The sequence below is a fragment of the Colius striatus genome, chromosome 24 (genome assembly GCF_028858725.1).
Source record: "Colius striatus isolate bColStr4 chromosome 24, bColStr4.1.hap1, whole genome shotgun sequence".
NCBI lineage: Eukaryota > Metazoa > Chordata > Aves > Coliiformes > Coliidae > Colius > Colius striatus.
In genome coordinates, this window is record NC_084782.1 from 2,657,895 (window position 1) to 2,674,692 (window position 16,798).

General features: G+C 60.5%; 1 protein-coding gene across 1 annotated transcript; it reads right to left on the reverse strand.

Annotated features, from left to right (window-relative positions):
- Positions 1–902: 902 nt before the first annotated feature.
- On the reverse strand, positions 903–12,622 carry LIN28A (lin-28 homolog A). The gene is made up of 4 exons (XM_062014589.1): positions 12,592–12,622; positions 11,565–11,743; positions 2,198–2,382; positions 903–1,116 (listed from the first exon to the last, which is right to left on the reverse strand). Exons 1-4 carry the CDS (start codon positions 12,620–12,622, stop codon positions 903–905), a joined length of 609 nt encoding a protein of 202 aa, XP_061870573.1.
- Between the last annotated feature and the right edge of the window lie 4,176 nt (positions 12,623–16,798).

Genomic DNA, 16,798 nt, shown 5'->3' on the forward strand with positions numbered 1-16,798 from the left:
GAGAGAAACGCTGCCAGCAACATCTCTGTGAGCCAGCTCTACCCCGTGCTTGGTGCCCAAGGCTCAACAAAGAGCATTTCTGCTCCGGGAAGCCCTCTCACTCCCCAGCTGTGCATTTTGCAGCCAGGAAGAAGCTTTAGAGGGAAAGAGCTGGCTGCATGAAACACCTTGAGCTCTCAGGGCTGGCACTTGGGAAGTCCTGGGGAGAAAAAGGTGTTTTTCTTTTGACTTGATCTTCCCCAAGCCACTGCTCACAGTCCATGAGCAGGCTGTGTCAGCCCAGTCCTGAGAGATGCCCAATTTCCTTCTGGACTGAGCCAAGCCTGGGCAGCCACATGGGTAAACTGCAAATCCACACCTGAAACTGGGAAGCTGCGAGGGACAGAGACCTACAGGGGTGGCATCTCCCCAGCACTCTGCAGCCAACCCTCCCATCCCAGCTCCCCTCCTTGGGGCAGAGGGGGACAAGGCAGGTGTAGGAGCAGGTCCCCTGCAGCTCACCAGGCTGTGGCTGAGCCTGTTTGAAGCTCAGGAGCCACAGACTCCTCCCTGAGATGTTTATTCTCTGCTCCTCCTCCCAGAGACACCACTGCCTGGCTTTGTTTAGGAAAAGAATAAAGATGAATCAAATATGTTGGGGTGTTATTTTAGCTGGAAGAGGTATGTTAGGTGCTGCCTTCCCTTATTTTTGGAACAAGCCATCCTGATTGAAACAGGTCCTTCCCCAGTCTGGGAACAGGAGGAAAAAGTGCGTGCAGGGACACCAGGTCCCCACTGTTAGCACTGCCATCCTCCCTCCCCAGTCCTTCACACTGCCCACCCTGCTCTGAGCCCCCACGGCCGCCCATCACCTTGCCAAAGCCTTTTCCCCCCGGTGGAACCCCCCTCCCTGTCACCTGCCATCATTCCCGGGTTTCAGGGAGGAGGGCTGAGCTGTGCATATCCTCCTCCTCTCGGAAGTAGGCAGGTTTGCCCTGGGAGCTGGGTGACTGCTGTGCTTTGGCGGGGCAGTTGGCGACCATGTGGCTGATGCTCTGGCAGAAGTGGCATTTCTTGGGCTGTGGGGGCAGCTTGCACTCCTTGGCGTGGTGGTCCAGCCCGCCACAGTTGTAGCACCTGCAGGGAAATGGGAGGGAGGAGAGAGATTCAAGGAGGAGAAAGGAAATGAGGTGGGATGCTGCCGTGGACGTGCCTGGGACCCATCTGGCTTCACAGACAGAGCTGAGTTTAAAACAGCCCCAGCTGCCCAGGGCATGTGGGGTGGCTCTTTTGGGTGTGACCCTGGGTTTGGTCCCCCCAGAGCTCGAGCTCTACCACAGCTGGGTCAGACCTGGCTCAGTGATGCTGCCAGTACCCAGGAGATGGCAGCAAACCCCCACATCGAGACCAGGGCTGGGAACCAGCATTGGGGATGTTGGGGGCTTCTACCCCTCTGGGTCCCTGTGTCTGCAGTCCCTGCACCTGGGGCTACTCACTGTGGCCCAAAAGCCTGTGGCAGAGCAGGAACAAGCTCTCACACAGCTGCAGGGACCGTGGCCACGGGTGTGGGGACAACCCCAAACGTGGCTTCTCTCACAGCTGCACCCTTGCAGCTCTCATCCCCCGGCTGTCACCTTCACACCAGAGCAACGTGGGGCAGAGGAAGCTGCCTGTGTGCCTTTTAAATCCTGCATCCATCTAGAACATCCACAGCCCTTTGCTCTTTCCTTTTCCAGTTCCTTCCTGACTATCGTTTTAAAACCTGCCCCGTGAGCAGCTCAGCTGGGGTGGGCATCATCTGCCTGGATGGAGAGGATGGGGGAGGAGAGGAGGATGAAGGGCTGGCCAGAACCTTGCCCCAGGGCTCCCAGCCTCACCGTGGGAGATGCTGCCAGGACGTCCGGCAATTTCCTTCCCACAAGGGTTTCTGTTTGAGCCAACGGCCCCTGCCCAGCACAGCTCCCGCGGACCAGGGCAGCGGCCGCCCGGGCTGGCCCTGACCTCCGCCCTCTCGCTCCTGCTTTGCTGCCCTTTCCCCACTGAGCTGCATCTGCCACTCATTAACCGCCCAAGGAAGCCACTTTCCCAGAGGAAAGGGTCGCTGCCCACCCCGCTGGACCCCATCCTGTCCCCACGCCGTGGGCAGGGTGCCCGGCAGCTCCTGTGGTGCCCGCAGAGCTCAGCCCCTGCTCTGGATCAGGCCCCAGTGGCCTCTTACCGGTCTCCTTTCGATCTGCGTTTCTGGAGGCTCTTGCCTTTGGGTCTCCTCTCGCTGCCGATGCAGAAGACGCCTCCAGGGCCGGTCACCCGGATGGACTCCAAACCTTTGGATGATTTCTTGAAGGTGAACTCAACAGCTTCGCCCTCCTTCAGGCTGCGGAAACCCTCCATGTGGAGCTTGCTCTGAGAGGACACAGGGAGTGGATGGGGGTCAGCACGGAGCCAGGGTGTCCACTGGGCACATGACAAGCCTCAGCCCAGCAAACTCCTCCCGTGGCATGAGAGCTGCCAAGGTCTTCTGTACCTGCCCCTTGTGAGGGCACAGATATTTGGGACTGGGCTCAACCAGGCACCTTCATCTCTCTAAAATCTGTGTGTGATAACACAGAGCCTTCAGGGAGCTGAGATACCCAACGGAGTGAGGCTCACTGGTTTGGCAGAGCCACCTCTGACCTGAATTTCAACACCATGTGCTGCAAAGTGCCAGCTCTCAGCACTGCAAAACAGCCCCTTTCATCCCCCAGCACACCAGGCTGGGGAGCAAGAGCTGCTCCTGCATCTCCCAGCATCCTGGGCTGGGGATGCTCGTGAGGAGATTCAAAAGTGTCGTTTTTAGAAGACAAAAGGATCTCAAGGCTTTGCATAGGCACATTCAACCCCACTCACTTCCCTGCAGAGAGAACACGGGACACAGGCCAAACCCCCTGCACACGCAGCAAGTCTGGGAGGCTGGGAGCTGGCTCTGCTGGCCAGGGGTCCTGACCAGCCCCCTCACTGCAGCTCACCTCGGTTCAAGCCCTTTAATTGCCTACAGTGATTAATTAAGCAGCCATTTAGCCCTGGATCTTCACTTCTGGGAGTGTCTCCCATCCCTTCCCAGGATCACCACGTCCCAGTACAATCCAACTCAAGAGCTCAGAAAGACCCAGGCTGGGAAGGAGGGTTGTGAGATGACAGAGAAATCCACTCCACTTTCTGAGCTCTGTGTTTCAGCAGAACAGATTCCTCCCAGCAGCGACGGCAGCGAGGCTTCTGCTCAGCTTCCTCAGCAGAGCTCAAACGAGCAAAGAGTTAAGGGGGATTTGCTGGCAGAGGGAGGAGCAGCTCCATGGGCTGGGGATTTATGAATGGAGCTTCTCCCCCATTCATGGCCGAGCTCCCTTCACGTGGGCTGCGCCTGCCCGTTCTTCCCCACTGAGCCTCTGTGCACACGCTGCCTGGCCATGGGCAGCCATGGCCCCCTGCCCTCTTCCACCCCAAATCTCACCAGGACACACGTGGGAACACCCTGCATGGAAGCAGAGAGAGGGGAAATGGGAGTCTGGGGTTTAGGAGTGATTCTTTTTCAGAGGGGTCTTTCAGGATGTGCCCATGGGCACAGGAGGGAAGTGGAACTGGAGGGTGCAATTGCCAAGGCCCCTTTTTTGGCTACTTTCCCTCCCTCTCATGTGTCCAGGGGCCTGGCTCCAGATGAGACAGACCCCATGGGCTGAGCCAAGTTTCCCACATCCACTTGCCTGCTGGGATGGGGGGTTCCCAGGGGATCATCAGAAACCTTTGCTCTCTGACCTGCTCCTGCACCCAAAAGGGACAAACTGTGAGCTACGAGGTCCCCAGTGACGACAAGGACATGACAGGGGCTCGTAACAACCTCTGCCCATCCAGGGCTGGTTTGGACAGACCCATCACTACCTGCCACTGGCAAACACACTGCTGTGCTCAGCACAATGGCCAGATGCTGCTTCCCAGCCCCAGCTCAGCTTTCCCCCAGTGCTGAGCATCACCAGGAAAACGCTGAGCATCTCCCAAGCAGGAGCTCTATGTCCAAAGCAACAACACAGGAGGTGCCTGTCTCAGCCTCAGCACCTCAGGGTTGGCCACCAGCCCTGCCCTGTCCCTCCTGTGCTGCTGCAGCAGCCCCCTCAACCCCCCTCCCGTGTGAGGCAGTTTGGGCGATGGGGCTGCAGACCCACTCCAACAGCAGCCCTGGTGATTTGGGGGTGAGGAGGAGCTGAGCATCACTCCATGCTGAGCATCACTCCATGCTGAGCATCACTCCACAGTGCAAGGAGGCAGCTCTGGAGGCTGGAGGGTGAGAGCCAGACCCCCTCACCGCGGTGTTACAGCCCCAGCTGTGTTTACACTGAGGAGATGAAAACTCCCCACACTCGGCACCGAGCTTTGGGACAAAACCGAGCCGTGGCTCTGCTCCCTCCCAGCTCAGCCTTGGGCATCGTTTCCCAGGGGCAGGCAGTTTGCTACACCCCAAGTGCCAGGGGTCCAGCTCCTTCCCCCCACGAGCCACCCCTTAGCCCCATCCCGAGGAAGAGGAGCGGGGCAGGGGCAGAAGCTGCCGTGACTTGACGAGGGAAGCGATTTATTTTCCAGGAGCGGGTGAGGATGACAACGGGCTCCCCAGCCCCGGCCCCCTCCGCCAAAAGGCCAGAGGAAACGCCCTCTCCCCGGGGAGGGACAGGGGGGCAGCGGCCAGGGCGCTCCGGCTCCCCCCCTCCCCTTCCCCACTGCAGCCTTTTGATGTGAGCTGCAGAGTGGCTGGTGGTCCCTGCGCATCCCCCCTGCCCCCTTCCCAAAACACACACATTGCTGGCATTCCTCTGTTATCAGATAGGTAATCAAACTGCAGCCCATTGAATTAGCTGCATACCTCCTGCATCTGAAAGGAAGGGGCCCAGAGCCCCTGGCCCACACCACACACAAAGCCGGAGCCTTCCCAGGCCTCCGAGCACACACACACACACACCCCCCCCAAAAAAATAAAGAGAGGAAGAGGGGGATTGGAGCAGGCTGGGGATGCTGGGGATGAGGGGCAGCGCAGGGGAGGGCCGGGAGCCACCGGCCAGCCCAGAACAAAGGGCCGGCGGCAGCCGCGCTCCCGCTGCCCAAATTCCAGGAGTTCCAGACCACGGCGGGGGGAGGAAGGGAAGGGAAGGGTGGCCGGCATGGCTGCGGCCCCCTGACCCCCTGCAGCCCCTCTGTGCTCTGGCCCCGCGCCCACCTCACCCACGGTGGGACAGCCGGGTCCTGCCTGGGGGGTGCTGGGCTCTGGGGGGAGTGCTGGTCAGGGCTGGGGGGAGATGGCTGTGGTGTGGGGCAGATGAAGGGTGACCCTGGGCTCTCTTTGGGTTTAGGATCACAAAGCATTGCCAGCCTCAGAATAAAACTGAAAGCGTATCCTAGTGCAGGGACTTCACTTGGCAGCATTAGGGGTCCGGAGTTAATCAGTGGAAGCAGGAACAGCAGCAGAGACGGTGCCACTTCACCCAGCTCTCTGTGCCCCCTCCCCAGGCACCACAGCGAGCCCCTCTCTGCTTTCCCACCCATCCCACTTGGGGTTGCTCACAGCAGACAAAAGCTGCAGCACACAGCTGCCCACCCCCCTCCCACAGCACTGGCTGTACCCCACCTTCCCCTTCACCACCCACACGTGGACACCCTCCACCCCTCCTCTTCCTCCCACCCAGCATCCCCCCAGCACAGACCCCAGCGGCACCGCAGAGCACCCCAAATCCGGCCATTGCACCCCAAAGCGCGCGGCCCCCGCTCACCCCCCGCCCGGCTCCGGAGGGGCTCGGCCGGCCCCGGGGTCACCGCTGTCCCCGCGGCCTCTCGGGCACCACACAAGGGGACGTTTATTCCCAGCCGGCCTCGGCCACTCAATCAAACCATCTTTGTGTGAGCGGGGCCCAGGGCGGAGCAGCCGCTGCACCTCAGGAGCCACGCAGCCGTTTCAACTCAAATCCCTTGGAAAACAAGCTGGGCTGGGCTGGGATGTGGGGCTGGGCTGGGATGCCAGGCTGGGATCAGCTGCAGGGACAAGAGATGTGCCAGGGCCACAGCCAGGGCCACAGCCAGGCCATGCCCAGAGCAGTTTGGGCAGCCTGACCCCTCTGCAGCCAGTGGCCGTGCCTCAGTTTCCCCCACTGTGGAGGGGAAATGGCCCACAGAGGCCAGGAAGCACAGACACACTCCCTGGCAGGTCCCAGTTATGGGCACAGGGGTTGCTGAGCTCTCTGTGGGTCTGTGCCCCCATCACTGCACCTCATCTTCATCCACAGGCTGAGAGAAACCCATCTGCAGTGCGCTCTGTTCAGCCAGCACCTACAGCTGCACCCAGGGCACCTCGACCACCCCACTGCCCCTGCACTCCCCTGTCCCCCTGAGCCACAGAGTCCTCATGCACCCAGACCCCTTGTTTTGCCCTGTGCTGCCAAATGTCACACAGCAGCTGTCCCAGCTGGATCACGGGGCAGCCTGCAGAGCCCCAACACCTCCTGCCCACCTTCACCCCAACATCACCCCAAGGGTCCATCCTGGGGAGCACCCCCAGCCCCACAGGGCTCAGCCTGGGCACAGCCAGTGCAGAGCAGCCCCCTCAGCAGCCCCCTCCTCAGCCCCTGTGCTGGGAACAGGCTGGTGTGTGTGGGGGCTGCTGCTCGCTCAGTTTTGGGGGCACAGCTCAGGTTGCCACAGGGTGATGCCACCACAGTCCCACCAGCACACAGCAGCCTCAGCTGGGTCTGAGCCCTGTTCTGGCCCAGCAAGTTTCCCCCTGACCTGAGAACAAACAGCCCCCAAAGCAGATTTCAGCAGGCAAAGCAGCAGCCCCAGCCCTGTGCTGCAGCAGGGCTCAGCTCAGCTCCCCACCACCGGCCACGAGGCCAGCAGGGAAACATCCCTTTGCCTTCAGAGCCTGGATCTGCCCCTTAGCAGAGCTCTCCCCACACCACACAGCGAATCTTTCGCCAGTGCTGGTGGTTCAGGCTCAGGGAATGGTGCTGCTGCTATTTTTGGGCTGGTGTGCAGGCCCTTTGGTCCCTTCCTGCAGCTCAGCCCCATGCAAGCGGCCGGCGGATGCTGCTCAGGAAAGAGGGTCCTTCCCTCAGCTCCGGAATAAAGAGGGTAATGCTGGCAGGAATCCCTCAGGGACAGCACAAGGCATTTAACAAAACATTGCCAGAGCTTTCCAGTGGCTCCCTTCCCATCACCTGGAGAAATATCCCCAAGGAGTTTTTCCCCTAAATTCAAGTAAAACCAAACCAAAGCCACTTTCCTGGCAGAGCACCGACTTCGCTCTTCACTTCCCATCATAAACCAGCAAAATGTAACACTAGATACTAATACTAGGGGGAAAAAAACACCCTACAAAACCAAACATATCCACCACAGTTGAATCCCTCAGCTGCCTGCCCTGAACTCACCCTTTCAACTCCTTCAGTTGTAGTTTTCCCCCACCCTGAGGGTGCCAAACCCTCCCCGTGGGCAGCTGATTGGGATCAGCGGCTGCACATTAACTTCACACTCCCAGATTAAAGCAACACACCTTCCATCAGCCATTTGGGCTTCGTCCCACTCGTTTTTTAGGAGTAAGTAAAGAGGGAAAAGGAAAAGTCAGAGCAGGGACAGGGGCTCTCCAAGCCAGTGGCTCCATATCCCAGCCCTCCCCAGCTTTAACAGGAGCCATCCCATTCATTTGGGCCATTTTATCTGGAGCCCATTTAAGGGTGTTTTCTCTCCCTGCCCCTCACCCTGGGGCTGGGAGGGGGAGCTGGGGGAAGGGATGTGCCTGCAGCCATCAGTTAATCTTTAGACAGAGACAGGAGGCTTTTTTTTGTGTGTATGTGTCTTGAGGGAGTTTCAGGGGTGGAATAAAGCTGCTCTCTTTCACTGCTTCCCATCAGGACTTGGCACACAAACGCTACAAAACCATTTTATTCTTGCGGTTATTTCTTTTTTGAACAATAACCACAAAGAAATTGCTCCAAACCCCCTCCCCCAAAGGATGAGATGCCGACCTGCATTTCTACCCCTGGGACACACACATGGCTCTGGGTGCTGCAGACACCTCCCCTCACCCCCGCCCCCAGCACCTCGGGGTGCCCACCCACCAGCCTGTGGGGCATCCCTGGGCCTGACAGACCCATGCACGTTGGAAAGCAGAACAAGTGAGATAGTGACTGTGTCCTGTGCCACCATGGGCACAACACACCAACCCAAACCTCTGCTGTGAGTGGGTTCCCCCTTCCCCTTGCTGCCACCCCCATCTCTGCACCGATGGAATCACACCCGGGGCAGATCCTGCCCTGCACCCCAGCACAGGGGAAAGGCAGCAGGAGACTGTACAGGAAGGCTGGGCCTTACTCCTCAGCACAGAAATCCTCCCTCGTGTCCCTGCCGTTGCAGGGATGGAGCTGCCACTCACATGTGCCTTTCCCAGGCTTCCTGTCACACTCGCGTTGTGGCCGGGGCAGCACAGCCAAAACCCACAGCCCACGGGCAGCCATTGCCCCTTCCTCCCTGCTCCTGCAGGGCCCAGCAGGGATGGAGCCCTTTGGCTAGTGCTGACCCCCCAGCAGCAGCCAGGGGCCACGGGAGTCTCTCAGGGAGCCCCACGCTACCCTGGGGGCCCAGCAGTGCCGTGTCCCAGCCCCAGCGGGTTCAGCCACAGGCACAGCCTCATGGGACACACAGGATCACATCAGCAGCTCTCCTTGGCACAAATCATGGGCAGGAACAAAATCAACCCAAACCTCCAAATGCAGCCAACATTGCCTTTGTCAAGGGTTTAGGCTCCTTGGCTTGAAGAAGCGCTTGAAGACACAGAGCTGAGCTGTGCTGTGTGGAGCAGCAGTTCCCAGGGGCTGGGCAGCCCCTTTCCCCTAGCTCAGGCCAGGTTTGGGGATGGGCTGCAAATCCCAACCCTGCTGAGCTGCTCCTCCCGCTCTGGCCAGCAGCACTGAGCCTTGGGGCCATGAAGGACACAGATTTTTTCCTCTCCCTTTCCCAGGTTGCCTTCTGTAAGTGATGCTACAGGCTGAGCCCAAGAGCCACATCCCCCAGGGACCACCACCACAGCTTTGGGCTCTTCCCCAGCACCAGCCCAATTTCTCCCACCTCAAGAACCCCCCTTTCACGGGTGCTGCTCAGTTTCACCTCCCCAGCAAGACCTGCTCCGCTCCTGCGTGCATCATCCCCCCTGTCTCCTCACAGCCCCCAAATGAATCCATCTCCAGTGTCCAGGGGAGGCATTTGAACCCAAATGCCTCATTTTTAGCTCACAATGCAGGGAAAGGCAGCCCCAAGGAGCCCTGTTAGTCTCCTGTCCTGCCGAGATTTTAATCTCTTTGTGATCAGATAAAGGCAGAGGGAGATGGAGACGCGCTCCCTGCAGAGAAGGGCCATTCAGACCTGGTTCCTGTAATAAAGTGATTTAATAGATCTAAAGAGGCCAATTCCCTTCTTTCTCCCACAATTACTTCCTGTGGGTCATCATTCACATATGTAAATGAAGAGGGGAAGGAGTGGGTTATGAGGGGGCTCTATGGTCTTAAACCCCAATGGTTGGTGTGTGGGGTGTGTGGTGGGCACAGCACCCCAGCCCCGTGCTGACCCCCGCAGCCAGTGCTGGCTTTTGCCCTCCCAGGCCTGACTCCCTCCACAGGGAGCCGGTGCCTGGGGGTGGGCAGAGCATCGGGCCCGTGTCCCCATGAGCCATCCTAAAGCAGTGAGGTGGGAGTGTGAGTTTGGTCCCTCTCCAAGGAGGGGCTGAGGCAGTGCCAGGATGCTGCGTGGTGGGAGAGCTGCTGGCATCAGCCCTGGCTGCCCCGCTGCAGGGAGCAGAGACTGCACCAGCGAGTGAGGTGAGAGGCAGAGCCTCAACATCAGCCCAGAGCTGCTCCACTTCTGGCAGTGCACTGGGGGCACACTGCCCTTCCCCATGCCAGAGGAACCACACACATGTGCCCCTCTGCCACCCCACATCAGCACTTTCAGCCAGCCTTTGCTGAATTTCCTGAGCACAGCAAATCCCACACGTGGGACTGTCCTGGCCCCAGCAAACGGGCCACACAGCCAGGCTGCAGCTCTCTGAGGCTGTGGGATGCTCCCAGAGAGACACGCCAGCTAATTTTCCTTTCCTGTAGGAATGTGAGCGAGAGCAATCAGGAAACCAGACTGTCTGGGGGCAATAAACCCCCAGGAGAAGGCAAGAAGGCAGGAGGGAGGCTCCCCATGGGCACAAGGTCCCGCTGTGCTACATTGAGATGCAAAGACCCATTTGCTCTCCCGAGAGCACCAGGATCTTGGTTTTCCACCAGGCCGTGCCCTCAAACCCAGCCACATTTCTGGCTCAGCAGAGGAGCTCCTACTGAGGCATTTTCACTGTGCTGCAGCCAGAGGAGAAGGGATTTGCTTCTCCATTGATCACTCACGTGCCAAATCACCACAGGCCAGCCTGGAGCAGCCACTGCCTTATGGCCTGGGATGAGAGACCCCTAGGAGCCCTTGGTCCCGAGAGCTCTGAACAGCCCAGGGGCTCAGCCCTGCACCCCTACTCTGTCAGAAAACTGCAGGATGGACCCTAGCTTGGGGGAATTTGGGCTCATGGAGAGCAGCAGCTACTGAGGCTGGCTGGACCTGCAGCTCCCTAGACCCAGCATCATCACACTGCCTCGGGTCAAATCCTGTGCAGCTGCTCCGAACTGTACCCACAAAACCACTCGTGTTTGCTCCAGAGATGCACAGTTCCAGCCACAATGTCAGACACTTTCCAGGGTGAGGGGAACAGGCCATGTTCATCACAGAACCCGTTCCACACAAGCAGGCACCGAGCCCCACATGTCCCTCCCAGCACTGGCCCCAGTGTGGGCACTATCTCCAAATCCGTTCCCTCAGCCTTCAATCAGATCCCCTGGCAGATCCTTCCCGACAAGCCAGGGGGTTACAAGCAGCCAAATCCACAACTTCCCTTGGTACAGGATCACCAGCACACACGGGGCTTTGCTCCCCCGGAGAAGCGTGTGCGGCTCAGATCTGGACATGAAACTGTCACCGTGGAACAGGATCCACAGGGGCACACACAGCACCCCACACGCCTTTGTGCCACATGCAGCCAAAACCAGAGGCCCGGGAAGAGATTCCTTTGCCCTGGGGATGAGCCACAGCTGAGGAAAGCCTAATCTCCATCCCTGCCCGGCTCGGGGGTCCCCAGACCCCGTCCCGGAGGCACAAGCAGCTCTTCCCCACGTCCCTCCATCCCCAATGCCCGTCTCGCTCAGCCCTGCAGGCACCTGCTCCCCTGGAGCCAGCCCCGAGGGGCTCCCCGGGGAACCATGATGGGAAAATGAAATCGCTCAGGGATCAGCTTACACGGCCGGTCCCCGGAGAGGAGCCCCGGGCTGCGCCCTGGAGCTGCCCTTCGGCACCCGCCTCGCTCCGGGGAAACGAGCCGTGACCTCGCGTGGAGGCGGCGTGGGGGTCCCCATCCCACCCCACATCCCCCCGGGGGGGCGGCCAGGGGCTGCACCCCTTTCCCTCCCCAGGAGCTCCCGCGGGATCCAGCCCCGTACCTGGTGCACGAACACATCGACGGGCGAATCGAGGGTCGCGCCGCCCTTGGCGGTCATGGAGAGGAAGCCGAAGCCCATGCGGACATTGAACCACTTACAGATACCGGAGCCGTGCAGCGGCTGGGGCTCGTTCTCGGCCTTGGGCGAGTCTCCGGTCGGCTCCTCTCCCGGCTTTGTACCTGGGGAAGAGACCCACGGAGCCGCTGAGCCGAGGGCTCGGAGGGAGCCGCGGGTTCCCGCAGCCCCGCACGCAGCTGGGCAGCCCCGCAGCAGCAGCCCCCGGTCCCGCTCGGGTTCCTCGGGCTGGAAAAGCTCAAACCAAAAACAGACCAAAAAGAAAAACACACCAAAACCCATCAAAAAAAATCCAAAAACCCACCCCGAAGCCCGAAACAGAGCGGCCAGAAACGGCTCCACGTGTGCGTGGGATCACGCCGGGCACGGAGGAAAGCGAAGGCAGCTGCTGGCAGCGTGGCCCAGGCAGTGTGTGGGGTGGGGGCCCTGAAGCCATTTGTCCCTCAAAAGCATTAAAAACATCAAAAAAAGGAAAAAACATCCGAACCCCTAAAACGAACGAAAAAGCAAAAAAATTGTAAAACCACAAAAAGGGAAAAAAACGCATTAAAAAAAACACCAAAAAAGGGGGAAACAGCCCCAAAATCCCCCTGCCCCAGCGAGCCTCGCTGGAGAAAGTCTGTTGCCCACCGTCAGCATCCCCCCACTTCACGGGGAACCCCCCAGCTCCCAACCAACCCCGGCAGCTGCCACCGGCCCCGAACTTCTGGGCTCATCCTGGGGCCGAGAAAAGAGAAATAAAATCAAATAATCCTCCTCTCCGAACCCCCCAGAGCTGCAGCGAGGGAGGAAACCCACGCCGGGCCCGGCCTCGCTGCTGGGGTGAGGGGGCTGGCGGGGGGCCAGGCTCGGGGCGGGGGGAGGGGGTGTCCCTGAGCCCCCCGTCCGGGCTCTGCCGCCGTTATTAATAATCGCGGAGGCGAGGCGGGCTGCGACAATAATATAACTTAACCTGCAAACTGCTGGTTGGAAACAGACCCCATCCCGACACTCGCTTGCAAATTCCGAGTTGTGGCTGTTACCGCCTCCTCCCTCCTCCTCCTCCTCGGCCAGCTTCGAGGTATCGGCCCAGCCAAAAAAAAAAAAAGAAGAGGGAAAAAAAAAAAACCCAACCCAACAAAAACCCCCCAGCTTAGACCCTGCCGGGAGGGAGCCGCGAGAGGTTTGACTCCATCTTCCCTCCAACAATAGGGGTGGGAGGGAGCGGGAGGGTTTTTTCAAAGGCTCCCAAATTCTCGCAGACAATAGCAGCCCCCGCCCCCCCCAGGACCCACCCGCAGGGCCGGGGGGCGCCGGGCCCTGCTCCGCCATCCCCTCCCCACGTGATGCTAATTAACCCCCCCCAGTAATAGCGACACATTCCGGGAGGGATTTGTGGGGGGGGAGGTTGTGTGTGACTCCCCCCCTCTTAGGGGCGAGGCCACCTGTCAGGGGACGACGTGACCCCCAGGGAGGGGGGCGTGGGGTGTGTGAGGAGGTGGGACCCCCGAGGACTGGGCGAGGGGGGAGTTTTCACCTCGTTTCTTCGCGCATCCCCCCCCGGCCGCCGCCTCGAGGCCGCCCCAACGAGCGGGGCCACCTGCGAGCCCTGGGACACAGAGGGGAACCGGGACCCCGGGGTCTTCCCACGCCCTCAGCCCCGTCCCGTGTGCCGCGAGTGGGCCGTGCAACCTGCTCCCCCCCGGGCCACGCAACCGTCCCGCCGCGCTTGTCCCCGTCCCGCCAGCGCCGCGGGGCCGGCGGGAGGGCCGGGGAGAGGCGGGGACCCATCGCCCCCGGCCCGGGCGGGGACAAAGGGCGAGTGACCAGCGGCCGCATTTCCGGCGGCCGGACAATGCCGCGCTCCGTGGGGACACAGCGCCGCCCGCCGCCCCTCGCGGGCGCTGGGGGTGTGCGAGGGGACGCGACCCCCTCCCCACAGCGGGGCAGCGCCGGCCGTGCCCCCATCGCCGGCCGCGGGGGGCAGGGGGCGGCGTTTGCGCCGGCCGCGGCCGCCCCACGCGGGATTCGCCCCGCGTGGTATCGTTGAGCGGAGCGGGGGGTTGGTGCGGGGCGGGGCTGAGCAGGATGGGGGTGACGGCGGTGGCGGCCGGGGGTCCCTCCCGAGCGGGGCCGGGGCTGCGGCACAGTCCCGCGTGGGGCGAACCCGCGCGCGGGCCCGTCACGCCGCGCTGCCGGCGCTGGCCATGGTGCTGAACGGCCGCGGCCCTGTCCAGGGTGCTGGGACACTGACGCTTCCTCCCGCCCTTCCTCCTCCTCCTCCTCCTCCTGACCCGCACACCTCTCCCGCTACCGAGGCTACCCAGCCGCGCCGGGTCCGCGTTGCCCCTTCCCCGTAGAGCCGAGCAGCCCCGGCGCGCTCCCACCTGCGTGTCTGGGGTGACAATGGAGGAGGAAGAGGAGGAAGATGGCTTTTGTCTCCGAGGGCAGAAGGCAAGTGCCACTTCGAGGGAGGCGGCCAGGGCTAGAGCTGCCCGTCAAGGCTCTGCCAGCTACCGCAGTGAGGGACAGGGTGAGCAGAGGTGCCTGTGGCTCACCCACACCAGCTCATCAGGCATCACCCCATCACCTATGGCTTAACAGACATAGACCAGGCAGGGAGGGAAACTCAACTGGTCTCTTATTCTTTACATTGGTCTTGAGTTAAGTGTCCAAAGGCAACCAGCAGCCCCCTGTCTGTGACAGCACAAAGCTGGATCCACACTCCCACCTGTCACCAGGCTCCAGCAGCCTGCAGAGCTCCATGCCCAGGGCATGAGGCTGGCAGAGGGAACGCTGGGCTGGTGACAGTCTTGGCAAGAGGGAACACACAGTGTGCATTCACACTTGCTCATGTTTACACTCCCCCTCTCCTTGCTGGTACCCCTGGCAATCCCAAGTGGGGATCTGGTGTGGGACCATCTCAGTGGTTGTGAGAACCAGGGTGCATCTGGCACCCTCTCCAGGGCCAGGTCTGTGGGTTGCATTAGTTGTCATTCTCTTGTTTGCGGGATAACTGGGGTGAGAGGAAAGAAGGAGAAAAAACCCCAAACACCCAAGACTTGTGGGAGCCCCCTCCCCATGGTCCCCTCCTGGTTCATTCCTCCTACCTTCTCATCTCCTTTCCTGCTTCCCTGCTTTTGTCCAGGATTTGGGATGGACAGAGCTGTCTGTCTGTGTCTTTTGCTCCTGTGCTTCTGCAAAAGTCCCAGGAGTGACCTCAGCCCACTTGTGAGGGACAAGGAGCACCTGACTAAACCCCTGGCACTGGCCATGGCCAGGACCAAGGTTTGCAGAACAGCCTTGAGAAACTGCTCTGTCCCTGAAGGAGACAGTTAGATGGCCTGAGGACGGTGACCTGGGGCAGACAGGACACTGTGAGTGGGGTGTGAGGTGGGCAGAGGTCCAGGGGGAGGATGTGACGAGGAACAAGCTCTTTCTCTCTCCAAAACAAATCCTTCAGAAAACAATCCATCACTAGGCACCACTTTTTCCCCCCTCCAGTCACTTCCTGATGGACATGAGCAGCCCACATAGACACTGTCCTGTAGCTCTGTTCAAACTCAGCAGCAACTTTCTCAGCATCCCCCAATCTCTGTGACTTTCCATCCAAGTGACGCAGACGCATCCCTGAGCAGGGCACTTCCAGGCAGCGGCTCTGCACATCCCAATCCCATCTCCCCCAGCCCTGATGACACAGCCCCGCAGCAGCGACGGCCCCACGTCATATTTCTGTGTGTGGTTTATTTGTTTTTGGGGCCTGTTGAATGGCAAATGGGAAAGGGAAGGGGACTCCTTCCTGTTCTTTCAGAGCCGGTCGCTGTGCCCTGCTCGGCTTCAAGGGAATAGCCGGCAAAGCGGCCGCTTTCACAAATAATGGCTTCATTACATTGAAAGAAGTGGACAGTGACCTCCCTGAAATGGACTTTCTGACCCCTGCTGACCTCTGGCCCCAGCTCTGACAGCCTGTAAATCTTCCCCCTCACGGCATGGCCGGGGCGAGGGCGGGCAGTGCTCTTGCCAGAGCCCAGCGCCGATGGTACTGCCCATGGTCCCGCATCGTGTTATCAGTGCTGTGGCTCCAGTGCCATCCTCTAGCACAGTCACCTCTGCCCACTGGGAGGGCACAGACCAGCTCAAAAGCAGCCTCTGAGCCCATACCAGGGAAAACTGGGCCCTCTCCCTGCCCACTCCACAGGCACAACCTTCCTCTGACCCCTGCTGAACCCTCCTTCCCCTCCCTCCCATGGACACAGACCCTTCCTGCAGCCCCCAGCACCTCCTTCCCCATCTGCACAGCCCTGGGTACCACTGAGCACCCACATCCTCATCACCCACTCTGCCAGTGGAGAAACTGAGGCACGACAGGGATCCATGGCCAGTGGGTGCCCATGCAGCGGGAACCCACGCTGGGCTCTCCACATTGCCTCGCAGCCCTGCGCTCCCCAAGGCTGGCACTGGCCCCCCACAGCACAGTCCTGGTGCTGTCAGAGAGCCCCTCACATCCCAGAGCCACTCACCTCCCTCCTCCCCATCCCTGCACACTCGCTGCTGACCTTTGGCTATGAAGCAATCAATAACAGAGGCCGTGGTGCTGCTCCTCCCCCTCACTGGCCCCCCGCGCCCCTCACTCACCCCACACCTCTAATGAGCCCAACTGGGACTGAGGGATGCTCTGGTACCTCCCAGTGCAGGGGACACGGGGCTGGGGGTGCATCAACCTACTGGAGACACAGGTGTGTTCCCAAGGATGCCTTAACCAGGTTCCTCCTTCCTAACACCCCAGAAATTCTCCCCTGGGGCTGCTTTCCAGCTCCAGGGTATCAGTGGGTGGCCCAGCATCTCTGGGTTTGGGGCTCTGGGGTCTCCACAATGGGGACAGATCATGGCCCCAGAAATGAGGGTCCCCAGGACATCAGCACTGGATGAAGGAGGAGAGCATACGTGGGTTGACCAGTGAGGTGCTGCTTGGTGTGGGTTCCCCACAGCTTCCCTGTGGCTGCACTGCTCTGGGATAGAGCAGGAGGGGGTAAAGGCAGGTAGAGACGGTCCTGGCCTGCAGCAATGGAGATGTGCTCAAGTTTGGCAGCTCCTCTTCACACCCTCAGCTCCCTTCAATAAAAGCCCTTGGGCAGCAGCTGATCGATCAGCTGCAGAGTGGGGATTGATCAGGATTTCAG

Excerpts from the sequence above, each read along its gene's own strand:
- LIN28A (XM_062014589.1), bottom strand. The coding sequence starts at position 12,622 with ATGGGGTCTGTTTCCAACCAGCAGTTTGCAG. Across the intron at positions 2,383-11,564 it reads TCGATGTGTTCGTGCACCAG|AGCAAGCTCCACATGGAGGG; the intron begins GTACGGGGCTGG and ends GTGTCCTCTCAG. Across the intron at positions 1,117-2,197 it reads CGCAGATCGAAAGGAGACCG|GTGCTACAACTGTGGCGGGC; the intron begins GTAAGAGGCCAC and ends ATTTCCCTGCAG.